Here is a 25,359-nt window from a genome sequence, read left to right on the forward strand (position 1 = left end):
AAAATGTCTGTAGCCACATCCAACAACATGACAAAATATTCATGATCCATAAATGCGACTATTTGTATTGTGAATCCAACACATACATTGTAATATGGAATAAATTAAACTAATTCAAACATTTCAAAATCAAATAACTCAAAATAAACATATTGGGAATGCTGTGTAAATGCATTTACTATTGGTACTGCAATGCAATATGCAAGTCTCTCACACATCACAGGCTATAAACCTGATGACCTTGAACAATGGTGGGTTATTTGTTTAATGCATTCTGTACTGTGAATAAACTTTATGTTGAACATAAATCAATGTTAAACTGTATTTGTTCATTTAATTATTTATGTGTATCTTGATCATTATCTGATCTTGACATGCTAAACCTTTATAGGAACCAACATTTATAAAATCACTGCATTAAAGTTTGGGCCCACTAGGTCTGTTTTCAGGGTTTTATCGCTACAAAAACCAACCCAAAACTAAATTCATATCATAAAAATGAGCAGTTAGCTGTTATCAGTTGCTTCAGTTAAATGTGTAGCTTTACAACCTTTCTATTTAATCCACTAGATAGTGGATGCAGCACCTGAGCTGTTGTCATGCAGCTGCCATTAAATACAAAAATCTATGATGCGCTGACTTAAACTTGGGTTAAAGTGATCTGAAAATGCTGTTTTGTGCAGCCTTCGGGTGCAGCGAGCAACGCTGACTTAGGATTGTCAGCTGGTTAAATAAATAAAAATAAATTGTGGCGTGAGCTTTAATAAGTGTGTATTATATGTAATATTAATGATGTGGGGAATTGACTAAATTGCTGAATAAAGGTTAAACAATTATTTCTTTTTTGTGTTGATTTGTATTCTGTAAAGTAGTGACTTCAGTTTTACTACCTGAATGCTTTGTCGTGATAAATATCTCACCATTCTTTTAGAGATTCAATTAGAAGTTTCACTTTCATAAGTCTCAAATTATCCCTTTTTGAATTAGCCTCAGGGTTTTTTCTTCACATCAGGTTTTCCATCCTGAGATATTCTGTAAGAGCAAATTCACAGAATATAAATGCTTTTTCTCTCAGTTTGGTGGGTCACGACAGTTGCTTTGACATTGTATATTTATTATTATTCTTTATATATTATTATTATTTAAAGCAGATAACCCATAAGCTGGAGAGGAAATGGCGTCTCACTAATTTAGAAGATCTTCATTTAGCCTGGAAAAAAGGCTGTTGCTCTATAAAAAAGCCCTCCGTAAAGCTAGGACATCTTACTATTCATCACGAATTGAAGAAAATAAGAACAACCCCAGGTTTCTTTTCAGCACTGTAGCCAGGCTGACAAAGAGTCAGAGCTCTATTGAGCCGAGTATTCCTTTAACTTTAACTAGTAATGACTTCATGACTTTCTTTGCAAATAAAATTTTAACTATTAGAGAAAAAATTATTCATAACCATCCCAAAGACATATCTTTATGTTCGGCTGCCTTCAGTAATGCTGGTATTTGGCTAGACTCTTTCTCTCCGATTGTTCTGTCTGAGTTATTTTCATTAGTCACTTCCTCCAAACCATCAACATGTTTATTAGACCCCATTCCTACCAGGCTGCTCAAGGAAGCCCTACCATACTGCACTGCAGTGGTTTGAATCATAGTTATCTAATAGATTACAATTTGTTCATGTAAATGGGGGGTCTTTTTCACAGACTAAGGTTAATTATGGAGTTCCACAAGGTTCTGTGCTAGGACCAATTTTATTCACTTTATACATGCTTCCCTTAGGCAGTGTTATTAGAAAGCATTGCTTAAATTTTCATTGTTACACAGATGATACCCAGCTTTATCTATCCATGAAGCCAGAGGACACACACCAATTAGTTAAATTGCAGGAATGTCTTTCAGACATAAAGACATGGATGACCTCTAATTTCCTGCTTTTAAACTCAGATAAAACTGAAGTTATTGTACTTGGCCCCACAAATCTTAGAAACATGGTGTCTAACCAGATCCTTACTCTGGATGGCATTACCCTGACCTCCAGTAATACTGTGAGAAATCTTGGAGTCATTTTTGATCAGGATATGTCCTTCAATGCGCATATTAAGCAAATATGTAGGACTGCTTTTTTTGCATTTGCGCAATATCTCTAAAATTATAAAGGTCTTGTCTCAGAGTGATGCTGAAAAGCTAATTGATGTATTTATTTCTTCTAGGCTGGACTACTGTAATTCATTATTATTAGGTTGTCCTAAAAGTTCCCTGAAAAGCCTTCAGTTAATTCAAAATGCTGCAGCTAGAGTGCTGACAGGGACTAGAATGAGAGAGCATATTTCACCCATATTGGCCTCTCTTCATTGGCTCCCTGTTAATTCCAGAATAGAATTTAAAATTCTTCTTCTTACTTATAAGGTTTTGAATAATCAGGTCCCATCTTATCTTAGGGACCTCTTAGTACCATATCACCCCAATAGAGCGCTTCGCTCTCAGACTGCAGGCTTACTTGTAGTTCCTAGGGTTTGTAAGAGTAGAATGGGAGGCAGAGCCTTCAGCTTTCAGGCTCCTGTCCTGTGGAACCAATTCGGATTAGGGAGACAGACACCCTCTCTACTTTTAAGATTAAGCTTAAAACTTTCGTTTTTGAAAAAGCTTATAGTTAGGGCTGGAGCAGGTGACCCTGGACCATCCCTTAGTTATGCTGCTATAGACTGCTAGGGGATTTCCCATGATGCACCCAGTGTTTCTTTTTATTCACCTCTTTTTGCTCTGTATGCACCACTCTGCTTTTAATCATTGGTGATTGATCTCTGCTCCCCTCCACAGCATGTCTTTTTCCTGATTCTCTCCCCTCAGCCCCAACCAGTCCCAGCAGAAGACTGCCCCTCCCTGAACCTGGTTCTGCTGGAGGTTTCCTCCTGTTAAAAGGGAGTTTTTCCTTCCCACTGTAGCCAAGTGCTTGCTCATAGGGGGTCGTTTTGACCGTTGGGGTTTTTCTGTAATGTATGGCTTTTGCCTTACAATATAAAGCGCCTTGGGGCAACTGTTTGTTGGGATTTGGCGCTATATAAATAAAATTGATTTGATTTGATATTCTACTAATATAAGAATATACATGAATGAGATTAATTTATCTATGATATAATCTATATTCCAGTGAAGTGTTTTCAGATTTCTTTCAACTTGATCCAGAAATGATTGAATAATCTTACTTTCACCCTGGCTGGCGTGGCTGTTTCATTTTATTTGATATTTTCGTGGAAAAGTGCTGCGTAAAAGTGGTGCCACAGGTAGGTTAAGAGCAGTCTTTAATATTTATATCTTTAATATGATGCGAGCATGCGAAGCTCTTATTTTCAGCCCTGATTATTTCCCATCTATAACTTCATAATGAAATTAATTAAGGATCAGACTAGTATCTCGTGTCATGGCAGACATTATACAAATAATGGATGGTAAGGAGTCCAACATAGAGAAATATTCGATGAAGAAAAGTTATATTGGACAACGCGTAGCCGAGTCCAATATAACTTTTCTGGATCAATATTTCTCTGTGTTGGACGACTTGCCATCCATCAGTTGTTATGTTCTCCACCCCCCTCCCAAATTAAGCAAACAACAAAGAGTCAAGTAAATTAGATCAATTTATTTTGTTGTGAAGAGCATATGATTGATTCAGAGTACCTTCTTAGTGTTTTTGGCATCCTTGGAGTTCAATATTTCCACCAGTTCCTCCTCTGTGAACTCAGCAAACCTCGCTGGCAGACGATTTTCTGCTGTTGTTGACATGTTTGTTGCCATTTTTTCAACCAGCGTCTGCCAGCTAGTTCCTGACCTTCGTATGCCACGCTATGATTGGCTAGCTGTTGGCAGTAAGCTCTAACGCTATTGGTCAGTGGGAACCGATCCAATATAACTTTCGGGCCTAGCCTTTTTGGATCCTTTTGGATCCAACATAACTTTCTGGTGCCAAGCATGCCAAAATACAGGTAAATGATGGACAGAAAGGCTAATCTGTGATTGGCTATTGTAATCTGAGTGGAGAACATAGTGTGTTTGACAAACTGATATCATTATTTTCTATCTGGACTGGGACAAACAAATTTATTCAAGAGTATTATATAGTGTGATCCTCTTCTGTATTTGTTTGGACAAACAGTAGCTGTACAAATATGGGACTTTGTTTGAATAAATGTAACAGCACAGTAATAGACCTCTCCTGGGTTCCTTATCTCCTCCTTCTTTCAACGGTTGTGGAAAGTCAAGGAGGCACAGATTTGTCCTACCACTCAGCAGAATCAAAGTTCAGCCAGTCCAAAGGAAATCAAACTCTTCCTCTGAATCAGTTGGAATCTGTGGATCTGGGTACGGTTGGCTCCCCACCTTTGGACTGGTTCAGCTCCTGGAATCATACATAAAAAAAAACCTGACCAAAGGTTCATGAAACAGGGCTCTCCCATATCGAGCTAAATCCAGGCCTAAAGTTTTGTAATCTGAAAATAAAAAGATTGAAAAAATAAATTTTGAAACTGAAAATTCAATGTTTGTTTTTGAATTTTATAATCATTTAAAAAGCATTATCAAAATAAAAAATAAGTGGAAGACATATATTTTTCAGTTTAAAATTTTTTTTGATTCAGCTCTGTAATTATTTTGATCATTATTATTAGCATTATTTTCATTCATAGTTTTTTCACCTTCAAATCTTTTTTTTTCACTTTCACATTTCACCGACATTTCCTGAAAGCAACATCATGTGAGGACTGATTGCTCTCCTGTCACTCACAATTCCACGCCCCTCTCAATCGAAGCCACGCCCTCCCATGCCAGAACGGGACTAAAAGTTTGAAACTGAAAAAACAAGATCTGAAAGTGAAAAAACGATCTGAAGGTGAAAAAATAAATATGAATGAAAATAAATTATTTGATCAAAATAATTACAGAGCTGAATCCAAAATTTACTTAAACTGAAATATATATATTTTCCACTTATTTTTATTTTGATAATACTTTTTAAATAATTATAAAATTCAAGAACAAACACTGAATTTTCAGTTTCAAAATTTATTTTTTCAACCTTTTTTATTTTCAGATTACAAAAATTTTGGTCTGGATTTAGCTCCATACTCCCGAGGCCTCAAAATTGGCGTCCATGCGACACCGACACGCAGGAAGAATTCCAAGACTAAAAAAACAAGACAGAGCAACACTCGTCTCACTGGTCGTTGTCAGTGTTTTTTTTTTCTCTGACAAAACAGTCTTTTTCTTCTGCTCTCGCTTTGTTTGGTGAGTCTTCCCTCCCAATCGCATTTCCCTCCTTTTTCTCCTCTCCCGCACATACCAAGGGGCGGAGTTCACCTTCCCTCCTTTCCTGAGATTTTCCAAATAAAACTCATCTACTTCCAACCCCTTTTCAAAATAAGAGTAAGTATTTAACTCTTTTAATACAGCATCTCCTCATCAGTCACCATTTATATTAAATGGGTTATGCATGCCTGCACAGCCCCATTCCATGATATTTATTTGACAGTAAACATAGTTTTGCCCATTTGTCTATTTGACTCCTTTACTTCTTACATAAGTATTTTTTCCTTTTCTATTATTGTTGTTTATGCACCATTTACTACAACTCCAATTCCAATGAAGTTGGGACGTTGTGTAAAATGTAAATAAAAACAGAATACAATGATTTGCAAATCCTCTTCAATCTATATTCAGTTGAATACATCAGAAAGACAAGATATTTAATGTTTAAACTGATAGTCTTTTTGTGTTTGTGCAAATATTTGCTCATTTTGAAATGAATGCTTGCAACACGTTTCAAAAAAGTTGGGACGGGGCAACAAAAGACTGGGAAAGTTGATGAATGCTCAAAGAACACCGAATTGGAAACAGGTGAGTGTCATGATTGGGTATAAAAGGAGCATCCCCAAAAGCCTCAGCTATTCACAAGCAAAGATGGGGCGAGGATCACCACTTTGTAAACAACTGTGTGAAAAAAATAGTCCAACAGTTTAAGAACAATGTTTCTCAACGTTCAATTGCAAGGAATTTAGGGATTCCATCATCTACAGTCCATAATATAATCAGAAGATTCAGAGAATCTCGAGAACTTTCTGCACGTAAGCGGCAAGGCCGAAAACCATCATTGAATGCCCGTGACCTTCGATCCCTCAGGCATAACTACATTAAAAACCGACATCATTGTGTAAAGGATCTTACCACATGGGCTCAGGAACACTTCAGAAAACCACTGTCAATTAACACAGTTCGTCACTACATCTACAAGTGCAAGTTAAAACATGCAAAGCGAAAGCCATACATTAACAACATCCAGAAACGCCACCGCCTTCTCTGGGCCTGAGCTCATTTGAAATGGACAGAGGCAAAGTGGAAAAGTGTGCTGTGGTCTGATGAGTCCACATTTCAAATTGTTTTTGGAAATCATGGATGTCATGTCCTCTGTACATAAGAGGAAAAAGACCATCCAGATTGTTACAGCACAAAGTTCAAAAGCCAGCATCTGTGATGGTATGGGGGTGTGTTAGTGCCCATGGCATGGGCAACTTACACATCTGTGATGGCACCATCAATGCTGAAAGTTCAGGTTTTGGAGCAACACATGCTGCCATCCAAGCAACGTCTTTTTCAGGGACGTCCCTGCTTATTTCAGCAAGACAATGCCAAACCACATTCTGCACGTGTTACAACAGCGTGGCTTCATAGTAAAAGAGTGCAGGTACTACGCTGACCTGCCTGCAGTCCAGACCTGTCACCCATTGAAAATGTGTGGCGCATTAAGAAGTGCAAAACACGATAATGGAGACCCCGGACTGTTGAACAACGGATGTCATACATCAAGCAAGAATGGGAACGAATTCCACCTACAAAGCTTCAACAATTAGTGTCCTCAGTTCCCAAATACTTATTGAGTGTTGATAGAAGGAAAGGTGATGTAACACAGTGGTCAACATACCACTGTCCCAGCCTTTTTGAAACGTGTTGCAGGCATCCATTTCAAAATGAGCAAATATTTGCACAAAAACAATAAAGTTTATCAGTTTGAACATTAAATATCTTGTCTTTGTGGTGTATTCAATTGAATATTAGTTAAAGAGGATTTGCAAATCATTGTATTCTGTTTTTATTTACATTTTACACAATGTCCCAACTTCACTGGAATTGGGGTTGTACGTACATAAGTTTTTTGTTTTTTTTTCCTTTTCTTTTGTTGTTGTTTATGCACCAATGACACCAGAGCAAATTCCTTGTATGTGAGAACTTACTTGGCAATAAATTTGATTCTGATTCAGCAATCCGAACAATGCACTGTCTATACTGTAAATTCTGTAAAAACTATCAAAGATTTTGAGTTCCAGTGTCAGTTATAAGAGCAAAAACTAAAGACATTGATCCAACTGAACAAGATGCCATTTTAGGTGGTCAGAAACATAATGAACTGTGATTTGGTTTACAAATCATTTCCAAGTCTCTCAATTTCATTGAGAAAGAAGTCCATATCGTTCAGGGTAACCAGTGGGGAAAACACAACAATTCAGAAAAAGTTGACATTGTTTCCCAGCGGTTGATAGCTGACTATCATTGTTCCCTCTTTCATCATCCGCTCTTTGATGATTGGAGCTACCTTGTGATGAGGGAGGGGAAGAATTAACCACAAGACAGATGTGCTGCATATTAGCCTCTTAGCTGAAATTTAAAATTTTAACAATCAGAATGTTTAGTATATGTGATCTTTTTAATAGACACACTTACTTTTGCCAGTCTCTCATGATAATCGGCATCTCCCTCCTTTCCTCTCAAACTCGGTGGTATAAACCAGAAACATAAATTCACAAACTCTGGCTGTTAAGACACATGCAAACAAGTAAACAGAATGCAGCAAGGATGTAATTGTAAAATAAGGTGTTATGCTTTGTGATATTAACTTACCTCTCCCAAAAGACGGAACCCATCTCTTTTCTTCATCTGCTCTGTTAAATACCTACACAACAGTTTTATTAGCCTGGTTTAAAACATTATTTTAAGGTCATTTGTAATTAAATTGGATTTTCTGGAAAAGATCTGGAGGAATGGTTGAAATCAACATGTTAATTAATTTCACATGCAAGTATTAAATGGGTCATACATCTTTTTGGTTCCCAGAAGTCCACCAGAAGTATTGAAAGAGGTTTCGACGACATCTAGTGGTAAGATTTCACATTGGGGAAGAAACTGTTCTTATGGCGGGAGGTTCTGGTCCGGATGGACCGTAGCCTCCTGCCCGAGGGGAGTAGTTCGAATAAACCGTGTGCAGGGTGAGAAGGGTCAGCTGTGATCTGACCTGCTCGGCCCAGAGTCCTGGAGACGTGCAGGTCGTGGAGAGATGGAAGGCTACAGCCGATCACCTTCTCAGCAGAGGCCACAATGCACTGCAGTCTGTGTCTGTCCCTGGCTGTGGCCCCGGCGTACCACACCGTGATGGAGGAGCAGAGGATGGACTTGATGATGGCCGTGTAGAACTGCACCATCAGCTGGACAAGCAGCTTGGCCTTCTTCAGCTGCCGCAGGAAGTACATCCTCTGCTGGGCCTTCTTGATGAGGGAGCTGATGGTTGACTCCCACTTGAGGTCCTGGGTGATGGTGGTGCCGAGGAAGCGGTGACAATCCACAGTGGTGATGTGGCTGTTGGTGAGGGCGAGGGGGGGGGGCTGTGGCTTTCCTGAAGTCCACGATCATCTCCACTGTTTTCTGGGCATTGAGCTCCAAGTTGTTGCTGCTGCACCAGGTCACCAGCTGGTCCACCTCCCTCCTGTAGGCAGACTCATCCTCATCCGAAATGAGTCCGATGAGGGTGGTGTCGTCCGCAAACTTGATGAACTTTACGGAGTCATGGCTGGAGGTGCAGCAGTTAGTGTACAGGGAGAAGAGCAGAGGGGAAAGGACACAGCCCTGTGGAGATCCTGTGCTGAGAGCCCGAGTGTTTGAGACATTCTTTCCCAGCCTCACATGCTGACTCCGGTCCGTCAGGAAGTCTGTGATCCACCTGCAGGTGGAGTCGGGCACATGGAGCAGAGAAAGCTTGTCCTGGAGCAAAGCTGGAAGGATGGTGTTGAATGCAGAGCTGAAGTCCACAAACAGGATCCTAGCGTAGGTTCCTGGGGAGTCCAGGTGCTGCAGGATAGAGTGCAGGGCCAGGTTTATGGCATCATCTACAGACCTGTTGGCTCTGTAAGCAAACTGCAGGGGGTCCAGGAGGGGGTCAGTGATGGACTTCAGGTGGGATAAAACCAGGCGTTCGAAGGTCTTCATTGGTCATCAAATTGGGCTATTAGTAAAAAAAAGGTAGAAAAGGGGGTGTTCACAATAATAGTAGCATCTGCTGTTGACGCTACAAACTCAAAACTATTATGTTCAAACTGCTTTTTTAGCAATCCTGTGAATCACTAAACTAGTATTTAGTTGTATAACCACAGTTTTTCATGATTTCTTCACATCTGCGGGGCATTAATTTTGTTGGTTTGGAACCAAGATTTTGCTCGTTTACTAGTGTGCTTGGGGTCATTGTCTTGTTGAAACACCCATTTCAAGGGGATGTCCTCTTCAGCATAAGGCAACATGACCTCTTCAAGTATTTTGACATATCCACCCTGATCCATGATACCTGGTATGCGATATATAGGCCCAACACCATAGTAGGAGAAACATGCCCATATCATGATGCTTGCACCACCATGCTTCACTGTCTTCACTGTGAACCGTGGCTTGAATTCAGAGTTTGGGGGTCATCTCACAAACTGTCTGCGGCCCTTGGACCCAAAAAGAACAATTTTACTCTCATCAGTCCACAAAATATTCCTCCATTTCTCTTTAGGGCAGTTGATGTGTTCTTTGGCAAATTGTAACCTCTTGTGCAGAAGAGCTGATCAATGGGTGAGCCTTTGCCATTCTTGTTATTCTTCTATCCATTTTGATGGTTGTTTTCCGTTTTCTTCCAAGCGTCTCTGTTTTTTCTTTGTCCATTTTAAAGCATTGGAGATCATTGTAGATGAACAGCCTATAATTTTTTGCACCTGCGTATAAGTTTTCCCCTCTCCAATCAACTTTTTAATCAAACTATGCTGTTCTTCTGAACAATGTTTTGAACGTCCCTTTTTCCTCAGGCTTTCAAAGAGAAAAGCATGTTCAACAGGTGCTGGCTTCATCCTTAAATAGGGGACACCTGATTCACACTTGTTTGTTCCACAAAATTGACAAACTCACTGGTTGAATGCCACACTATACTATTATTGTGAACACCCCCTTTTCTATTTTTTTTTGTTGTTGTTGTTGTTACTTATAGCCCAATTTCATAGCCTTAAGAGTGTGCATATCATGAATGCTTGGTCTTGTTGGATTTGTGAGAATCTACTGGTACCTTGTTTCCCATGTAACAATAAGAAGTATACTCTAAACCTGGATTAATCTTTTTAGTCACATAGCACTAATATTATTCTGAACACTACTGTAAGTTCAAGCATTACTATGTCTATGGCCTTAACTCTGTGACTATTTAAATAATGTAGCCAACACTCACCTCATCAGCACTGCAGCAGAAGCAACATCAAAACTGAATATTCCATTCCAGTGCAAAGTGTTTCCATGTTGCCACCATTTTCAATGTGGAGTGAGTGCATGTGTTTTGGGTATGTGACCTTAGTGTAGGCAAAAGAACAGAGTCACAGCCCCTTGTTAACTTTTCTACTGGTTCCAAACAGACAACTTACTAGGAATAAAATGAATGCATCATGAGCATCCTAATGACACAAAACCACCACATCAAGAGGAAAATCACTACAAATCTGATCGTCTGGAAAGTTGGAATTATTTTGCACGTTATTTTAAGGAATTTTACGAGTTAGCATGAAAGAAAAGTTACAAGGCTGTGCGTTTGGTAACAAGAGAACTTGGCCCAAGTTAGGATCTTGGATGGGATTTGGGGTAGGGTTAGCCCCGGGCCCACTTCACACCTGGGGCTGTATGTTGCTGTTGGTTCTGCTGCTGTGCATGCAGAGTTCTGATTATGTTTGTGCAACACACAACTGCTCTGAGTTTCATTCTAAATGCTTAAAGTTTTATGCATGATGAGAACTCCTTGAATGTTATTGGCCACCATCTGGCGGTAGCATGTTGTGTCATTTTTCACAAAATAAGCTCTTGAGTTGATAAACATGCTAATTCAAAGGTCACAGTTAAGGTGGCGAAATGGGTTGGATGCTATTTAGAAATTATTTTAATGGCTACTTTATGTAGTAAACACTGTAAGATGCATGTTGCCTTTGTCACTGGCCAGCTATCTGGGTTTACACTGTTTTGTGGGTTCATTTCAGCTAAGTACTCCTGTGAAAAATTACTGCAGGATGTTGTCGAAACCTTCTTCGTTCCTACTTCAGGCCCCTCTAAGGTTTTTAGCAAAAAATTGTGGTGATGCAGGTGGCAAATGACTTGTTTTTGAGCATGTCATTTGAAAAGTTCTGCTATAATTGAGGACTTTAAGGATGTTCAAAGTAAAACCCAAACTGTATTTAACTGTAATAGATCAATAAAAAAATGTTTTGGTGTAATACAATCCCTTGAAATGACAAAACACCATGTATTGCTTGACTTAATCTTAGCTAAGTCAAGATCAGGTGTCGCAGGATTTATTTACTTTACCTTACAAGGACAAAAGCTTTATCTACACGTTCTGCTAAGCCATCAGAGCCGACAGCTTTCCACATCAGCCACAGCTTTAGGCAGTCAACCTTGCGACTGCACTACAATGACTTATCTCCAACATCCAGATTTACATCGTAGAATTTGTCTTGTTGGAAAAGGTACATGGCACTGGAACCGTGGCACTGCTTCATCAAGTTCTGAGGACAAGCAGAGATGAATGAGTGATTCAAAATTTAAAAAGGTCAAAGTTATCATTTTCACAACACAGTGGATATCAAGTTTAACCGTGGTGTCCTTTAACAGCAAGGCAGAACACTGCAACCCAGCTACCAGCATCTTATGTGGATTCCAGGCCACTGAATTAGCTCTTTAGACAGAGACACGCAATGAAGCGTCATCATCTATTAAAACTATACATCATATCTGGTGCAAATATAACTTATTGGCATGTAGTTTCATACCTGTCAACCCCCTTCATCAGATGTCTGTGCTCTTTGGAAAAGAGGACACTCCCTCCCCAGGCAGTCTGAAAAAAAAAAGACAAAACAGACTCAATAAAACAAGAACAGGCAGATGATGAGTGCCACATTACGTTTGGCACAGTCATGCAAATTAACAATCCCACCAATAACTGTACCAAATTGGGTACAAATCAGATCCAAACACCGGACAGACACATACAGGACTGAAAACTGATACCCCCACATGTGCTACTGTGTACAGGTGTAATAAAACAGTGCAATCTGTTGGATATAGGAGGACTTACATCTTCATGCATCCAGAGCTTGTGTTTATCACAGATGTCAGCAATGTGGTCCAGTGGGTCAAAGGCTCCCTTCAGTGTCGTACCTGATGTGCAGCTTACAAAAACTGGCACATACAAACTAAGTCAACTTAGATTTTACAATGAGAACTGTATTCAGGCTGCTACAGGCAGCTGAGAAAATTGGGGAATGGCTTATTTATTTATTTATTAAGGTTACAATCTGTTTACACATAGATATTACAAAAATGATTAACAAATGTAAAAACCTCCATAATGCACCTTTAAACCAACCTCTTTCAAACAAACAAAAAATAACCTCAACAAAACACAGATGGATATGTGTACGACTTTTGAGGAATGTCAGGATCTCCATTTTGCTCTGGGGATCAAAACTGATCCTGAATTAGCTTTCATGCTATTGGACAGGTAAGCGAACATGACTGCAGAATGTGAATATCGTGTCAATCAGCTGATAATACCTTACAAAATATTCTCTTGAGTGGACAGCATCACGTAATCTATCCAAACTCTGTTTACAAATTACTTATGAGCTAACACTTGAGCCCCTTCACACATACAAAAGACACAGAAACTGGAAGAAAATCCGCGAACCAAACACTAAATGGGGAACCACGAAACATTGTGCGCATGCACGAACACAGTGCGACCAGCTGGAACGTGTTGCACCACATCGCGCCACTAATGTGGAGAAAAATAAAATAAAAACCACCTGTATAATTAGTGAATATCACTGGGTTGATATAAATAATAAATAAAAGAGGACGCAATACAGAACCCTGCAGTTAAATAACCCTGGTTAAATAAAAAATAAATGTCACTCACGGGATTCAAACTTGCAATTTACAAAAGTTCAGATTAACAGACGGAAACTTTACCACTGCACTACAATCACTGTCCTATAACAGCAATGTAAAATGGCTAAAATCAACAAGGAGATAAACATATTTTTTTTAAAAAAGACAAAAAAGCGCCGTAATAACTGACAAGACTGCGTTTGTTATGATGTATTTTTGGTGATACGTGACTGAAAGTGGCATATTTGTGGCACTGTTGGCTTGTCACATTGTCATAGTCCTGTGACGCACGTGTTTTGCCAGACACGTGCGACATTCAGATCACCTGCTGTGTGATCTGACTGTCCGTTTCACATGGAGCAGCCTGCCGACGTGCGCTGTGTGTGGCCGCAGCAGCCCGGCTGTGTGTTCTCAGACGTGGCTGTCCAGCCCTCATGTGATCATGCCTGTAAATACATATCAGCATGTCATGCAAGTGTGCTCTCCCCCCACATGCCAAATGTGTTGGGGGGGGGGGTGCAACACACGCACACGCCACATGTGTGTTGCTTTTGCAATGCCACACTCATGGGTGCAGTTAGACAAATTTCACATCCAGCTCCAAAGTGATCATCTGCTCACTATTTTTGTGCTAACAGTGCGAATGGCCACACATTTTGTAAGTGTCCAGCGAGTGGTGCTGAATGTTCGTGTGTGAGACCTGGAATTTGTCCGACACCTGCCGCGAGAGGGATAGAATGGGCTCTCACAGGGCACTATCTGTCTTTCGGCTGCTGGTGTGTGTGAATAGTTGTAGTGACAGGTGTACGAGGCATTGGAGGCAGCTCCAATTTTTCATGACTGGCATGCAATTCCTCCTTTGTGGGGTAGTTGGCTACAATCGTATTATGTGTGAAGGGGCCCTTAATGTTGTCTTGTGCACAACAGTATTTGACAAGTTTCACCAGCTAGTGTGACGGAGGCCAGCAGGAGTCGCTGTGCAATACGAGTCAGTAAACCTCACTACCTAATAGCTACAAGGACTCTGGCCACAGGGCCAGAGCCTGGATTTTAGCCTTCTGGTCTGAACACTCACCTCCCATGCTGGAGATCGTGAATTCACATCCCGAGTGAAGACATACACAACGTAGAGGTTAAACTAACGTGGCCACGACAGTGACATATTTATTATGATAGTGTTGATTTTAGTCAGCAAGGTGACATTCCACGTCCCAACAGCCAGGGGCCACCCGCCCTCGACTGCCACCCAATCCTCTCTGCACCCGACCCCCATGGCCCCCTCTGCAGGTGGTGAACCCACAGGAGGGCGGGCCCACGTCGCTCTTTCGGGCTGAGCCCGGCCAGGCCCCATGGGCTAAGGCCCGACCACCAGGCACTCACGCGCGAGCCCCAACCCCAGGCCTGGCTCCAGGGTGGGGCCCCGGCTCCGCCATACCGGGTGACGTCTCGGTCCTTGATTTTTACTGGTCATGGAGGTTCTGAACCTGGAGGTTCTTTTGCCTCTGAGAGGCAAAAACTCGGGTCTGGGAGGAGTTCGGGGAGGCCATGGAGGAGGACTATCGGTCGGCCTCCAAGAGATTCTGGCAAACCGTCCGACGCCTCAGGAGGCGGAAGCAGCTGTCCACCAGCAGTGTTTATGGTGCGGGTGGGGAGCTGTTGACCCTGACTTGGTGTGTTGTCGGGTGGTGGAAGGAATACTTTGAGGATCTCCTCAATCCCATCGTCACGTCTTCCGAGGAGGAAGACAGAGAGAGGAAGCAGAGACTGGGGACTCAGAGGCGGACTCATTAAATTTCCCAGGCCGAAGTCACCGAGGTGGTTAGAAAGCTCCTCGGTGGCAAGGCTCCTGGGGTGGATGAAATCCGTCCTGAGTACCTTAAGTCTCTGGATGCTGTGGGACTGTCTTGGCTGACACGCCTCTGCAACATCGCGTGGCGATCCTCTGGATGTTGTGGGACTGTCTTGGCTGACACGCCTCTGCAACATCGCGTGGCGATCGGGGACAGTGCCTCTGGATTGGCAGACCGGGGTGGTGGTCCCTCTGTTTAAGAAGGGGGACAGGAGGGTGTGTTCCAACTATAGGGGGATCACACTCCTCAGCCTCCCCGGTAAGGTCTATTCCAGAGTACTGGAGAGGAGAATTCGACCGATGGTCGAACCTCAGATTCAGGAAGAGCAGTGTGGTTTTCGTCCTGGTCGCGGCACACTGGACCAGCTCTACACGCTCCATCGGGTGCTCGAGGGTTCATGGGAGTTCGCCCAACCAGTCCACATGTGTTTTGTGGATCTGGAGAAGGCGTTTGACCGTGTCCCTTGGGGCACCCTGTGGGGGGTGCTCTGGGAGTACGGGGTCCGGGGTCCTTTGCTAAGGGCTATCCGGTCCCTGACTGCAGCAGGAGCTTGGTTCGCATTGCCGGTAGTAAATCAAACCTGTTTCCAGTGCATGTTGGCCTCCGCCAGGGCTGCCCTTTGTCACCAGTTCTGTTCATTATTTTTATGGACAGAATTTCTAGGCGCAGCCAGGGTGTAGAGGGGGTCTGGTTTGGGAACCACAGAATCTCGTCTCTGCTGTTTGCGGACGATGTGGTTCTGTTGGCTTCGTCAAATCAGGACCTTCAGCATGCACTGGGGCAGTGTGCAGCCGAGTGTGAAGCGTCCGGGATGAAAATCAGCACCTCCAAATCCGAGGCCATGGTTCTCGACCGGAAAAAGGTGCGTTGCCCTCTTCAGGTCGGTGAAGTGTCCTTACCTCAAGTGGAGGAGTTTAAGTATCTTGGGGTCTTGTTCACGAGTGAGGGAAGGATGGAGCGTGAGATTGATAGACGGATCGGTGCAGCATCTGCAGTGATGCGGTCGCTGTATCGGACCGTCGTGGTGAAGAGAGAGCTGAGTAGGGGGGGCAAAGCTCTCCATTTACCGATCGATCTACGTTCCGATCCTCACCTATGGTCATGAGATTTGGCTCATGACCGAAAGAACGAGATCGTGAGTACAGGCGGCCGAGATGAGTTTCCTCCGCAGGGTGGCTGGGCGCTCCCTTAGAGATAGGGTGAGGAGCTCGGTCACTCGGGAGGAGCTCGGAGTCGAGCCACTGCTCCTCCACGTTGAAATGAGTCAGTTGAGGTGGCTCGGGCATCTTTTCCGGATGCCCCCTGGACGCATCGCTGGAGAGGTGTTCCGGGCACGTCCCATTGGGAGGAGGCCCCAGGGAAGACCCAGGACATGCTGGAGTGACTACATCTCTTAGCTGGCTTGGGAACGCCTTGGGGTTCCCCCGGAGGAGCTGGGGGAGGTGTGTGTGGATCGGGAGGTCTGGGCGGCTTTGCTTGAGCTGCTGCCCCCGCGACCCGACTCCGGATAAAGCGGAAGAAAATGGATGGATGGATGGATGGATGGATGGATGATTTTAGTCAGCAAGAAAGTGATGTGACAAAGGCAACAATTTATTTGTGCGAGCAAGAACAGACCACAATGCTCGCTCATGATGGGGAGAACATGCATTGTGCACACTTGGAAGGCGGGAGCTGAGGGTAGGGTGTTGGATGTTGCAGACTTAAACATCAATGCGACATGTTGCTTAAAATTCCTCAGTGCACCTTTAATTGGTGATGGGCAATTCTAAATGCATCACTTCTAAAGCATCTCAAACTCAACTAAGATCAAAACCTGACTTGAAAATGACAATGTGTTATGCCAAAGTGCTTAAAATGTTTCATCAATCATACCTGAGACCTTGCCAGTATTATCTTTTCATCCAAGTCCTCTGGAATCATGCGGCCTCTATAGGACATAAGACAGCAAATACAGACCAAAATAAACATTAACAACATTATTCCACTGATTGAAACAGAAGATTATAGTGAGGAAAATATTACCGATCATCCACTTTCACGAAGACAACACTGTCTGTCCCAATGCCCAGAAATGCAGCTCCTTTCTTGACAGAGTAATGACTCTAGAAAAAAACATTACGCGTATTTTAGTCATTTGCATCTTGTCACCAATCCCTTGTGCACAAAGTTAAACAGCCAATCCTGACCTCTGGAGATGTAAAGATTTTGAGCTGTGGGAGACCACACAACCCGTGACTCTTAAAGGACACCTGCATTGAAAAAAATGCAGTCAGATTTTTTGAACAAAAAATGACTTACATTTACACATGAGATCCTTGTGAATGTAGTAAAGTAAATCTGCAAGCCCAGATCTGTCATTCAATGGAGAAATCTTCATTTGAAAATGACAAATTTACAGCTAACATTTAGCCCTCCGAAAACTGTCCCTCTCATCATAGACGCTGCCGAGACGTCACGGACAAGACCCTCTCCCAGCATGCATTGCGCCAACTGTAATTTGTGGATTTACGTCAGTTTGCATCTGCACCTTTTTCTTGTCTTATACGGAAGGATCTACTTTTTTAAAACTTCATATTGTCTTGCGGCACGTTTGGTGAGTACACATTTCTTTTATTTGTGCTTAAAAAATTATTTTGGGGGACTTTTTCATATGCCCGTTTGATTGAGTGGTGTCGCAATGAAAATCTACTGTCTTTCACCTCCGGTACCATAGTGGGATATGGAGGCGAGACCCGCAAAGAATCCCAGTCATTAAACACTCAACAAAAATATAAACGCAACACTTTTGGTTTTGCTCCCATTTTGTATGACATGAACTCAAAGATTTAAAACTTTTTCCACATACACAATATCACCATTCCGTCAAATATTGTTCACAAACCAGTCTAAATATGTGATAGTGAGCACTTCTCCTTTGCTGAGATAATCCATCCCACCTCATAGGTGTGCCATATCAAGATGCTGATTAGACACCATGATTAGTGCACAGGTGTGCCTTAGACTGCCCACAATAAAAGGCCACTCTGAAAGGTGCAGTGTTATCACACAGCACAATGCCACAGATGTCGCAAGATTTGAGGGAGCGTGCAGTTGGCATGCTGACAGCAGGAATGTCAACCAGAGCTGTTGCTCGTGTATTGAATGTTCATTTCTCTACCATAAGCCGTCTCCAAAGGCGTTTCAGAGAATTTGGCAGTACATCCAACCAGCCTCACAACCGTAGACCACGTGTAACCACACCAGCCCAGGACCTCCACATCCAGCATATTCACCTCCAAGATTGTCTGAGACCAGCCACTCGGACAGCTGCTGAAACAATCGGTTTGCATAACCAAAGAATTTCTGCACAAACTGTCAGAAACCGTCTCAGGGAAGCTCATCTGCATGCTCGTCGTCCTCATCGGGGTCTCGACCTGACTCCAGTTCGTCGTCGTAACCGACTTGAGTGGGCAAATGCTCACATTCGCTGGCGTTTGGCACGTTGGAGAGGTGTTCTCTTCACGGATGAATCCCGGTTCACACTGTTCAGGGCAGATGGCAGACAGCGTGTGTGGCATCGTGTGGGTGAGCGGTTTTCTGATGTCAGTGTTGTGGATCGAGTGGCCCATGGTGGCGGTGGGGTTATGGTATGGGCAGGCGTCTGTTATGGATGAAGAACACAGGTGCATTTTATTGATGACATTTTGAATGCACAGAGATACCGTGACGAGATCCTGAGGCCCATTGTTGTGCCATCCAAGAACATCACCTCATGTTGCAGCAGGATAATGCACGGCCCCATGTTGCAAGGATCTGTACACAATTCTTGGAAGCTGAAAATGTCCCAGTTCTTGCATGGCCGGCATACTCACCGGACATGTCACCCATTGAGCATGTTTGGGATGCTCTGGACCGGCGTATACGACAGCGTGTACCAGTTCCTGCCAATATCCAACAACTTCGCACAGCCATTGAAGAGGAGTGGACCAACATTCCACAGGCACAATTGACAACCTGATCAACTCTATGCGAAGGAGATGTGTTGCACTGCATGAGGCAAATGGTGGTCACACCAGATACTGACTGGTATCCCCCCCAATAAAACAAAACTGCACCTTTCAGAGTGGCCTTTTATTGTGGACAGTCTAAGGCACACCTGTGCACTAATCATGGTGTCTAATCAGCATCTTGATATGGCACACCTGTGAGGTGGGATGGATTATCTCAGCAAAGGAGAAGTGCTCACTATCACAGATTTAGACTGGTTTGTGAACAATATTTGAGGGAAATGGTGATATTGTGTATGTGGAAAAAGTTTTAGATCTTTGAGTTCATCTCATACAAAATGGGAGCAAAACCAAAAGTGTTGCGTTTATATTTTTGTTGAGTAAACCTCTCTCAGCGTCCATAGAGCTCTGGGACTCCGATTGCCGAGACGTGCGGTGCAGTGTATTTTGCCGCAAGAAGTCTGTCCTTGCAGCAACAGGTGTACCGGCCACTTCGCATTAAAACAGCGAGCGTAATCTCAGGACTTGTGCCAAGTGTGCTGCAGCTCCATTCAGTAGACAGAGAGGTGATGCCGGTGTTGTGCGCTGAATCTGGCACAACACCGGCTGCAAAGCAGACACGGGCGGTGTGAGTGGCCTGTATCGGTGGTTAATGAGCTCGTTAACGAGCCCGCAGACTTAATAAGCGCAGCGGAGGCAGAGAGCGGGAGAGGAAGAACGGCACCCGCTGTCGATGTCGTTGCTGATTTGAGCACACAGATCTGTATCTCACCTTCACTACAGCTTACTTTTGGATGTTGAAACCAGGACGTGTATAAGTAACATTACTAACAGATAAAATCAATTTCAATGCGGGATCGGACTGAAGGCGGGAGCGCGTCGTCTTGTCCCTGACATCATGGAAATGATACGGCTGTACAAACTGTTTTCACAGAGGGCTAAATTTTAGCTGCAAATTTGTCATTTTTAAATGAAGATTTCTCCGCTGAATTACAAATTTGGGCTTACAGATTTACTTTACTGCATTCACAAGGGTCTTATAAATACATATCAGCTATTTCTTTCTGAAATCTGACCACATTTATTTCAGTGCAGGTCTACTTTAACGTATGGGAAGAGTTGGTATCGTGCCAGGTTGATGGCATACATGTTGGAAGCTGACCGTCACCTTCTGTCCAGCCAACCAGGTGACGCAGTGCCCTCAGAACCTCGTTCTCCATCAGCACAAACACCGGTGCTACCTCATAGGTGAAACTGTGTTTAACACACAAAATGTCACATAGTAAAGGTATGAACCCGCTACCACAGTGGGCGTAATACACCTTCGATATTCGTGCCACAACAGTTGCAATAATACGGTATCATCATCGTGCCTCTACAGTTGTAATAATAGGTCATACTTGTTCCTCAATATTTGCAAAATATGCCATCAGATGTGCATTTGCCTTAACACAACATCCCCATCACTATAGCTGCCATCATACGCCGTCATGCTCGCGCCTCTAGTTACCATAATACAGCATCATACGCACTCTCCTAAAGCTGCCATAATACACTGTCATGGTCAGGCCTCTACAGTTGCCATAATAATTCATCCATCACTACAGGTGCCAAAAATACAGTTTATTATGATGTGTTGTGTCCATTAATCATTATCTGTATGATCATATGTACAACCCTGTTTATGAATGAGTATTTTGTAACTTTTCTCACTTCTTTGGATTGTGACTTGTGATCAACTCAATAATTTTTCATTGCTGCTACTGTGTTTGCAATATTTGCCAACACTTGTACGGGGAGATAGCTTCTGTGGATGAGATTTGCTTTAATTGTCCAAACTCAAATTCATTTTGTGACAGTTTTTAAGGTGCTGTACTGTATTCTATTTTCTTGTTTATTGTTCACCTAGCAGTAACTAGCCTGCATTGGATAAAACAAAATGTTTACAGCCCCACAATGAACCAGTCAATTAATAAAAGTCTCTATATTTGAAACATTTTAAGTTTGCATTTTACAAAAGTTCTCCAATTTGCTAACTAACGAATATTTTATTGATTCTTACAGGTTTGTGTTGAGAGCCTCAGTGAGGAATTGACCAGCCAGGGAGTGGTAGTCCACTCCAGCAAACTGATTAAAAAAAATGTGGATGACCTGAAAGTAACACAAAGAAAACTCATGGTTAACAAATAAGAGCCAGTTCTTAGAGCTTTCTCTCTCTGTCAAACGTACTTGTTTTGACGCTGTATTTGGCCACATCTCTTACTCTCTGCAGGAGTCATCGTTGTGGCTCTCCTGCTTCTTGTAGCTGCAGATCCAGCATCACAGCCAGTTCCTTTGGTTCTTTCCACTCACAAACCTGCAGGGGTAAAACTGAATGATTGTATTTTTTCTTCCAGTTATGACAACATTTTAATATTAAGCATGCATTGTAACAGACCTTCTCCTTAACATCTGTACCCTTGCAGATCACATCCTGCATAATAATTTTGAAAGCCTCAGTCAGGAAGACTCGTCCCTCAGAGTGGTTGATGAGAGGCTCAGTCAGTTCCTGTAGATTATCCACTTCCTTTCCATCTGCTGTTTTCATAAAGGTTTCATGCATTAAAGTGACTTACCGAAGTCAAAAATTACAAACAAATCAAAGTACAATGCACTTACATGAGAATGGAAACATGTCTGCCATACTCTCACTTTTGGAAATGAAGTTCTTTTCCTTTAAGCTGCACCCAGGAGGCACAAAATGGCTACGAACGGGGAGAAAGTTGAACAAGTTAACCTTTGTTACAGAGTGAGTTAATTAATGTCATCTTTATGGAAGCCATGTCCTGGAAAAAAAACCCTGACATTTAGATAACTTTGGAAAATACAAATGAAATTGAAATAAGATACTAAGTCAAAATTTTGTCTTTCCAAGTCATAATTATGAGATCCTGAGTCAAATGTTTGAGTTTTTAATCTCATAATTTCATTTGACAAATTGAGAATGGTGTGAAAAATCCAAATAAAGTTGAAATTATGAAATTAATGTAACTTTTCAGTGTATTTCTTTCCCCTGTGGAGAAATACATTCATGAGTGATTTATTTTGTGTTTATGTCACACAAAAGGCACATTCATGCATTAAGCATCCCTTTTCATTAATTTGTAAAATGACATTCAATTGTCTTAGTCCTGGTGTGATCAATTTTGACAGATAAATTAGAATAGAATAGAATAGAATAGAATGCCTTTTATTGTCATTATACAATGTACAATGAGATTAAAAGCCAACTCCAAAATCAGTGCAGGCAAGTAAGAAAGCAAGCAGCAATATCAAATAATAAGTATCAAAAAATATATATATACGATGTAAACATTAGAAGGTAAGAAAGGGTGGTGGCCAAGTGGTTAATGCACTTGGTTTTAGTCCAGAAGGTTCCGGGTTTAAAACCCACCCCTGCCACATTTCTCCATGTAATGTGGAGTTGTGTCAGGAAGGGCATCCGGCGTAAAACTTGTGCCAATTCAACATGCAGATCCACCTTGGATTTGCTGTGGAGACCCCGAGTGCAAACAAGGGAGCAGCTGAAAAGACTTACTAAACATTAGAAGGTAAGGTGCACGGTCCTGGATGGCATGTACACTGCAGAATAAGTATGTTATTATATACATTGTTAAAAATTATAAAAATTGCACATTATGGGATGGAATGTTGCACATTATCGTCGGTGCATGCAGGAATTCAAGATGGTTACCGCTTTGGGAAAGAAACTGTTTTTGAGTCTGTTTGTTCTGGGCTTAATACACCTGTAGCGCTTCCCTGAGGGCATCAGGTCAAACAGTTCAAAGCCAGGGTGGGAGCTGTCTTTAGTGATGTTTAAGGCTCTGCTAAGGCAGCGGGAGCTGTAAATGTCCATCAGGGAGGGGAGAGGGCAGCCAATGATCTTTTGGGCTGTCTTTATAACTCTCTGGAGCCTCTCCCTGTCTGTAGCAGTACGGCTGCCGTACCATACTGTGATGCAGTATGTCAGCAGGCTCTGAATGGATGCTCGATAGAAGGTCAGCAGCAGGTTGGAGTCTAGCTTGTGCTTCCTGAGGACTCTCAGGAAGTGTAACCGCTGCTGAGCCTCCTTGGTGACTGCTGTGACGTTCACAGACCAGGAGATATCATCGGAGATGAGGACACCGAGAAACTTGAAGGTGTGAACCCTCTCCACACGCTCGCCATTGATGAAAAGGGGGGCTGGGTCGATGCTGTGCTTCCTGTAGTCAGTGATGATTTCCTTGGTTTTCTTGGTGTTCAGTGCGAGGTTATTCTCTGAACACCAGGTTGCCAGCTTCAGGACCTCCTCTCTATAAGCTGTCTCATCACCCTTAGAGACGAGTCCGACCACTGTGGTGTCATCAGCAAACTTGACGACCAGGTTGTTTTGGTGGGCCAAACTGCAGTCGTAGGTGTAGAGGCAGTATAGGAGGGGTCTCAGCACACAGTCCTGTGGGGAGCCGATGCTCAGCATGCGGGTGGAGGAGAGGTGGGGGCCAAGTCTCACAGTCTGGGCCGGTTGGTCAGAAAGTCCTTGATCCAGGCACATGTGAGGGGGGAGGCCGAGAATGGCCAGTTTTGTAGTGAGAATGTCTGGGATTATTGTATTGAAGGCTGAACTGTAATCCACAAAGAGCATCCGAATGTAGCTCTGCTGCTGCTCCAGGTGGCTCAGCGCAGAGTGGAGAGCTACGGCGATGGCATCCTCCGTGGATCTGTTCACATGGTATGCGAACTGGTGAGGGTCAAAGTCTGGAGGAAGACAGACCTTGATGTGCTGGAGAACTAGTCTCTCGAAGCACTTCATGACTACCGGAGTAAGGGCCACCGGACGGTAATCATTCAGGCTGGTGATGGGAGACTTCTTCGGCACAGGTATTATTGTGGTTGCTTTGAGGCAGGGCGGGATAACTGTCTGGTCCTTGAGAGAAGTTGAAGATCCTGGTGAAGTTGGGGGAAAGCTGGTAGGCGCACGCTCTGAGCACCTTGCCAGGTACTTTGTCTGGGCCGGCGGCTTTCTTACGATTCACTGCCAGGAGCACCCGTCTGACCTCATGCTCCTTTACAGTGAGCAGAGTGGAGCAGGAGAGCGGTGGGGGTGGGGGCAGAGCTTTAGCAGATGAGTGCTGCTGTGATGTATCAAAATGGGCAAAAAAGCAGTTTAGCTCCTCTGCCAGTGGTGCACTCAGGTCTCCTGATGGCACATTACAGCCCGTGAAGTTTGTGATGTCTTTTATGCCCCGCCACACCTCCCGTGTGTTGTTGCTGGCCAGGTGGGACTCTATGCGCAACCTGTGGTCCTCTTTGGCCCTTCTCACTCCTCTTTTCAGGTGAGCTCGAGCAGCACTGTACAGAGCTCTGTCGCCAGACCTGAAGGCTGTGTCGTGGGCCCTGAGGAGTGCGCAGACTTAGCTGGTCATCCAGGGTTTCTGGTTTGGGAAGACCCGGATGGTTTTGTCCAGTCACATTCCTGACACAGAACTGGATATAGTCCAGTACGGTTCCCGTGAATGTCTCCAGTTCCTGATGTTCGAATAAGTCCCAGTCCATCTGTTCAAAGCAGTCCTGCAACTGGGAGAGTGCATTTTCGGGCCAGGTTGTAACAGTCTTTGTAGTGGGTCTGGCACTGCATCTGAGGGGGGTGTAGGCTGGGGAAAGCAGGAGGGAAAGATGGTCTGACTGGCCGAGGTGGTGGTGGGGGGTATGGCTCTGTACGCGTGCTTGATATTTGTGTAGACATGATCAAGAGTGTTCTCCCCACTGGTAGAACACTTGACATGCTGGTAGAACTTCGGGAGTACAGTCTTCAAGTTGGCCTTATTAAAATCCCCTGTGATTATGTGAACACCGTCAGGGTGAGCCCGCTGCTGTTCGTTTACGGTGTTCAGCAGGAGAGAGAGCGCTGTGTTTACACTAGCGTCGGATGGTATGTACACAGCCGTGATGATCACAACAGGTAGCTCTCTCGGCAGAAAGAAAGGCTGGCATTTTACAGACATGTACTCGATGTCCGGGGAACAGTGATTGTCTATGATTGTCCCGTTGTTACACCAGTTTTTGTGGACATACATACAGAAGAATGTCTTTGGGTTCTCATATTGTATTTGGAAATAAATCCAGCCGTGTTGCTGACCTCACCACTCCAACACATTAGGAACTGAGTAAAGAGCACATTGGCAGTTCTGCTTTGAAAATTTAAAGCTGGGTGGTTAATAATTTATGTAGGCTGACTGATTAGC

At 43.2% G+C, this 25,359-nt stretch overlaps 1 protein-coding gene across 1 annotated transcript in view; it reads right to left on the minus strand.

Moving 5' to 3' along the window:
* Window positions 1-7,219: 7,219 nt before the first annotated feature.
* The window catches only part of csad (cysteine sulfinic acid decarboxylase), a 33,150-nt gene continuing 15,010 nt past the window's right edge, over window positions 7,220-25,359 (minus strand). The window contains 18 exon segments of the mRNA XM_034172462.1: window positions 7,220-7,630; window positions 7,759-7,848; window positions 7,936-7,987; window positions 11,677-11,876; window positions 11,965-12,046; window positions 12,141-12,205; window positions 12,446-12,549; window positions 13,230-13,242; window positions 16,986-17,040; window positions 17,136-17,215; window positions 17,300-17,350; window positions 20,201-20,259; window positions 20,262-20,353; window positions 21,162-21,233; window positions 21,235-21,250; window positions 21,329-21,455; window positions 21,537-21,676; window positions 21,758-21,924. Coding sequence (XP_034028353.1) covers window positions 7,457-7,630; window positions 7,759-7,848; window positions 7,936-7,987; window positions 11,677-11,876; window positions 11,965-12,046; window positions 12,141-12,205; window positions 12,446-12,549; window positions 13,230-13,242; window positions 16,986-17,040; window positions 17,136-17,215; window positions 17,300-17,350; window positions 20,201-20,259; window positions 20,262-20,353; window positions 21,162-21,233; window positions 21,235-21,250; window positions 21,329-21,455; window positions 21,537-21,676; window positions 21,758-21,782 — 1,497 coding nt within the window. The 5' untranslated portion in view covers window positions 21,783-21,924 and the 3' untranslated portion in view covers window positions 7,220-7,456.

Source organism: Thalassophryne amazonica, chromosome 6, assembly GCF_902500255.1.
Source record: "Thalassophryne amazonica chromosome 6, fThaAma1.1, whole genome shotgun sequence".
NCBI lineage: Eukaryota > Metazoa > Chordata > Actinopteri > Batrachoidiformes > Batrachoididae > Thalassophryne > Thalassophryne amazonica.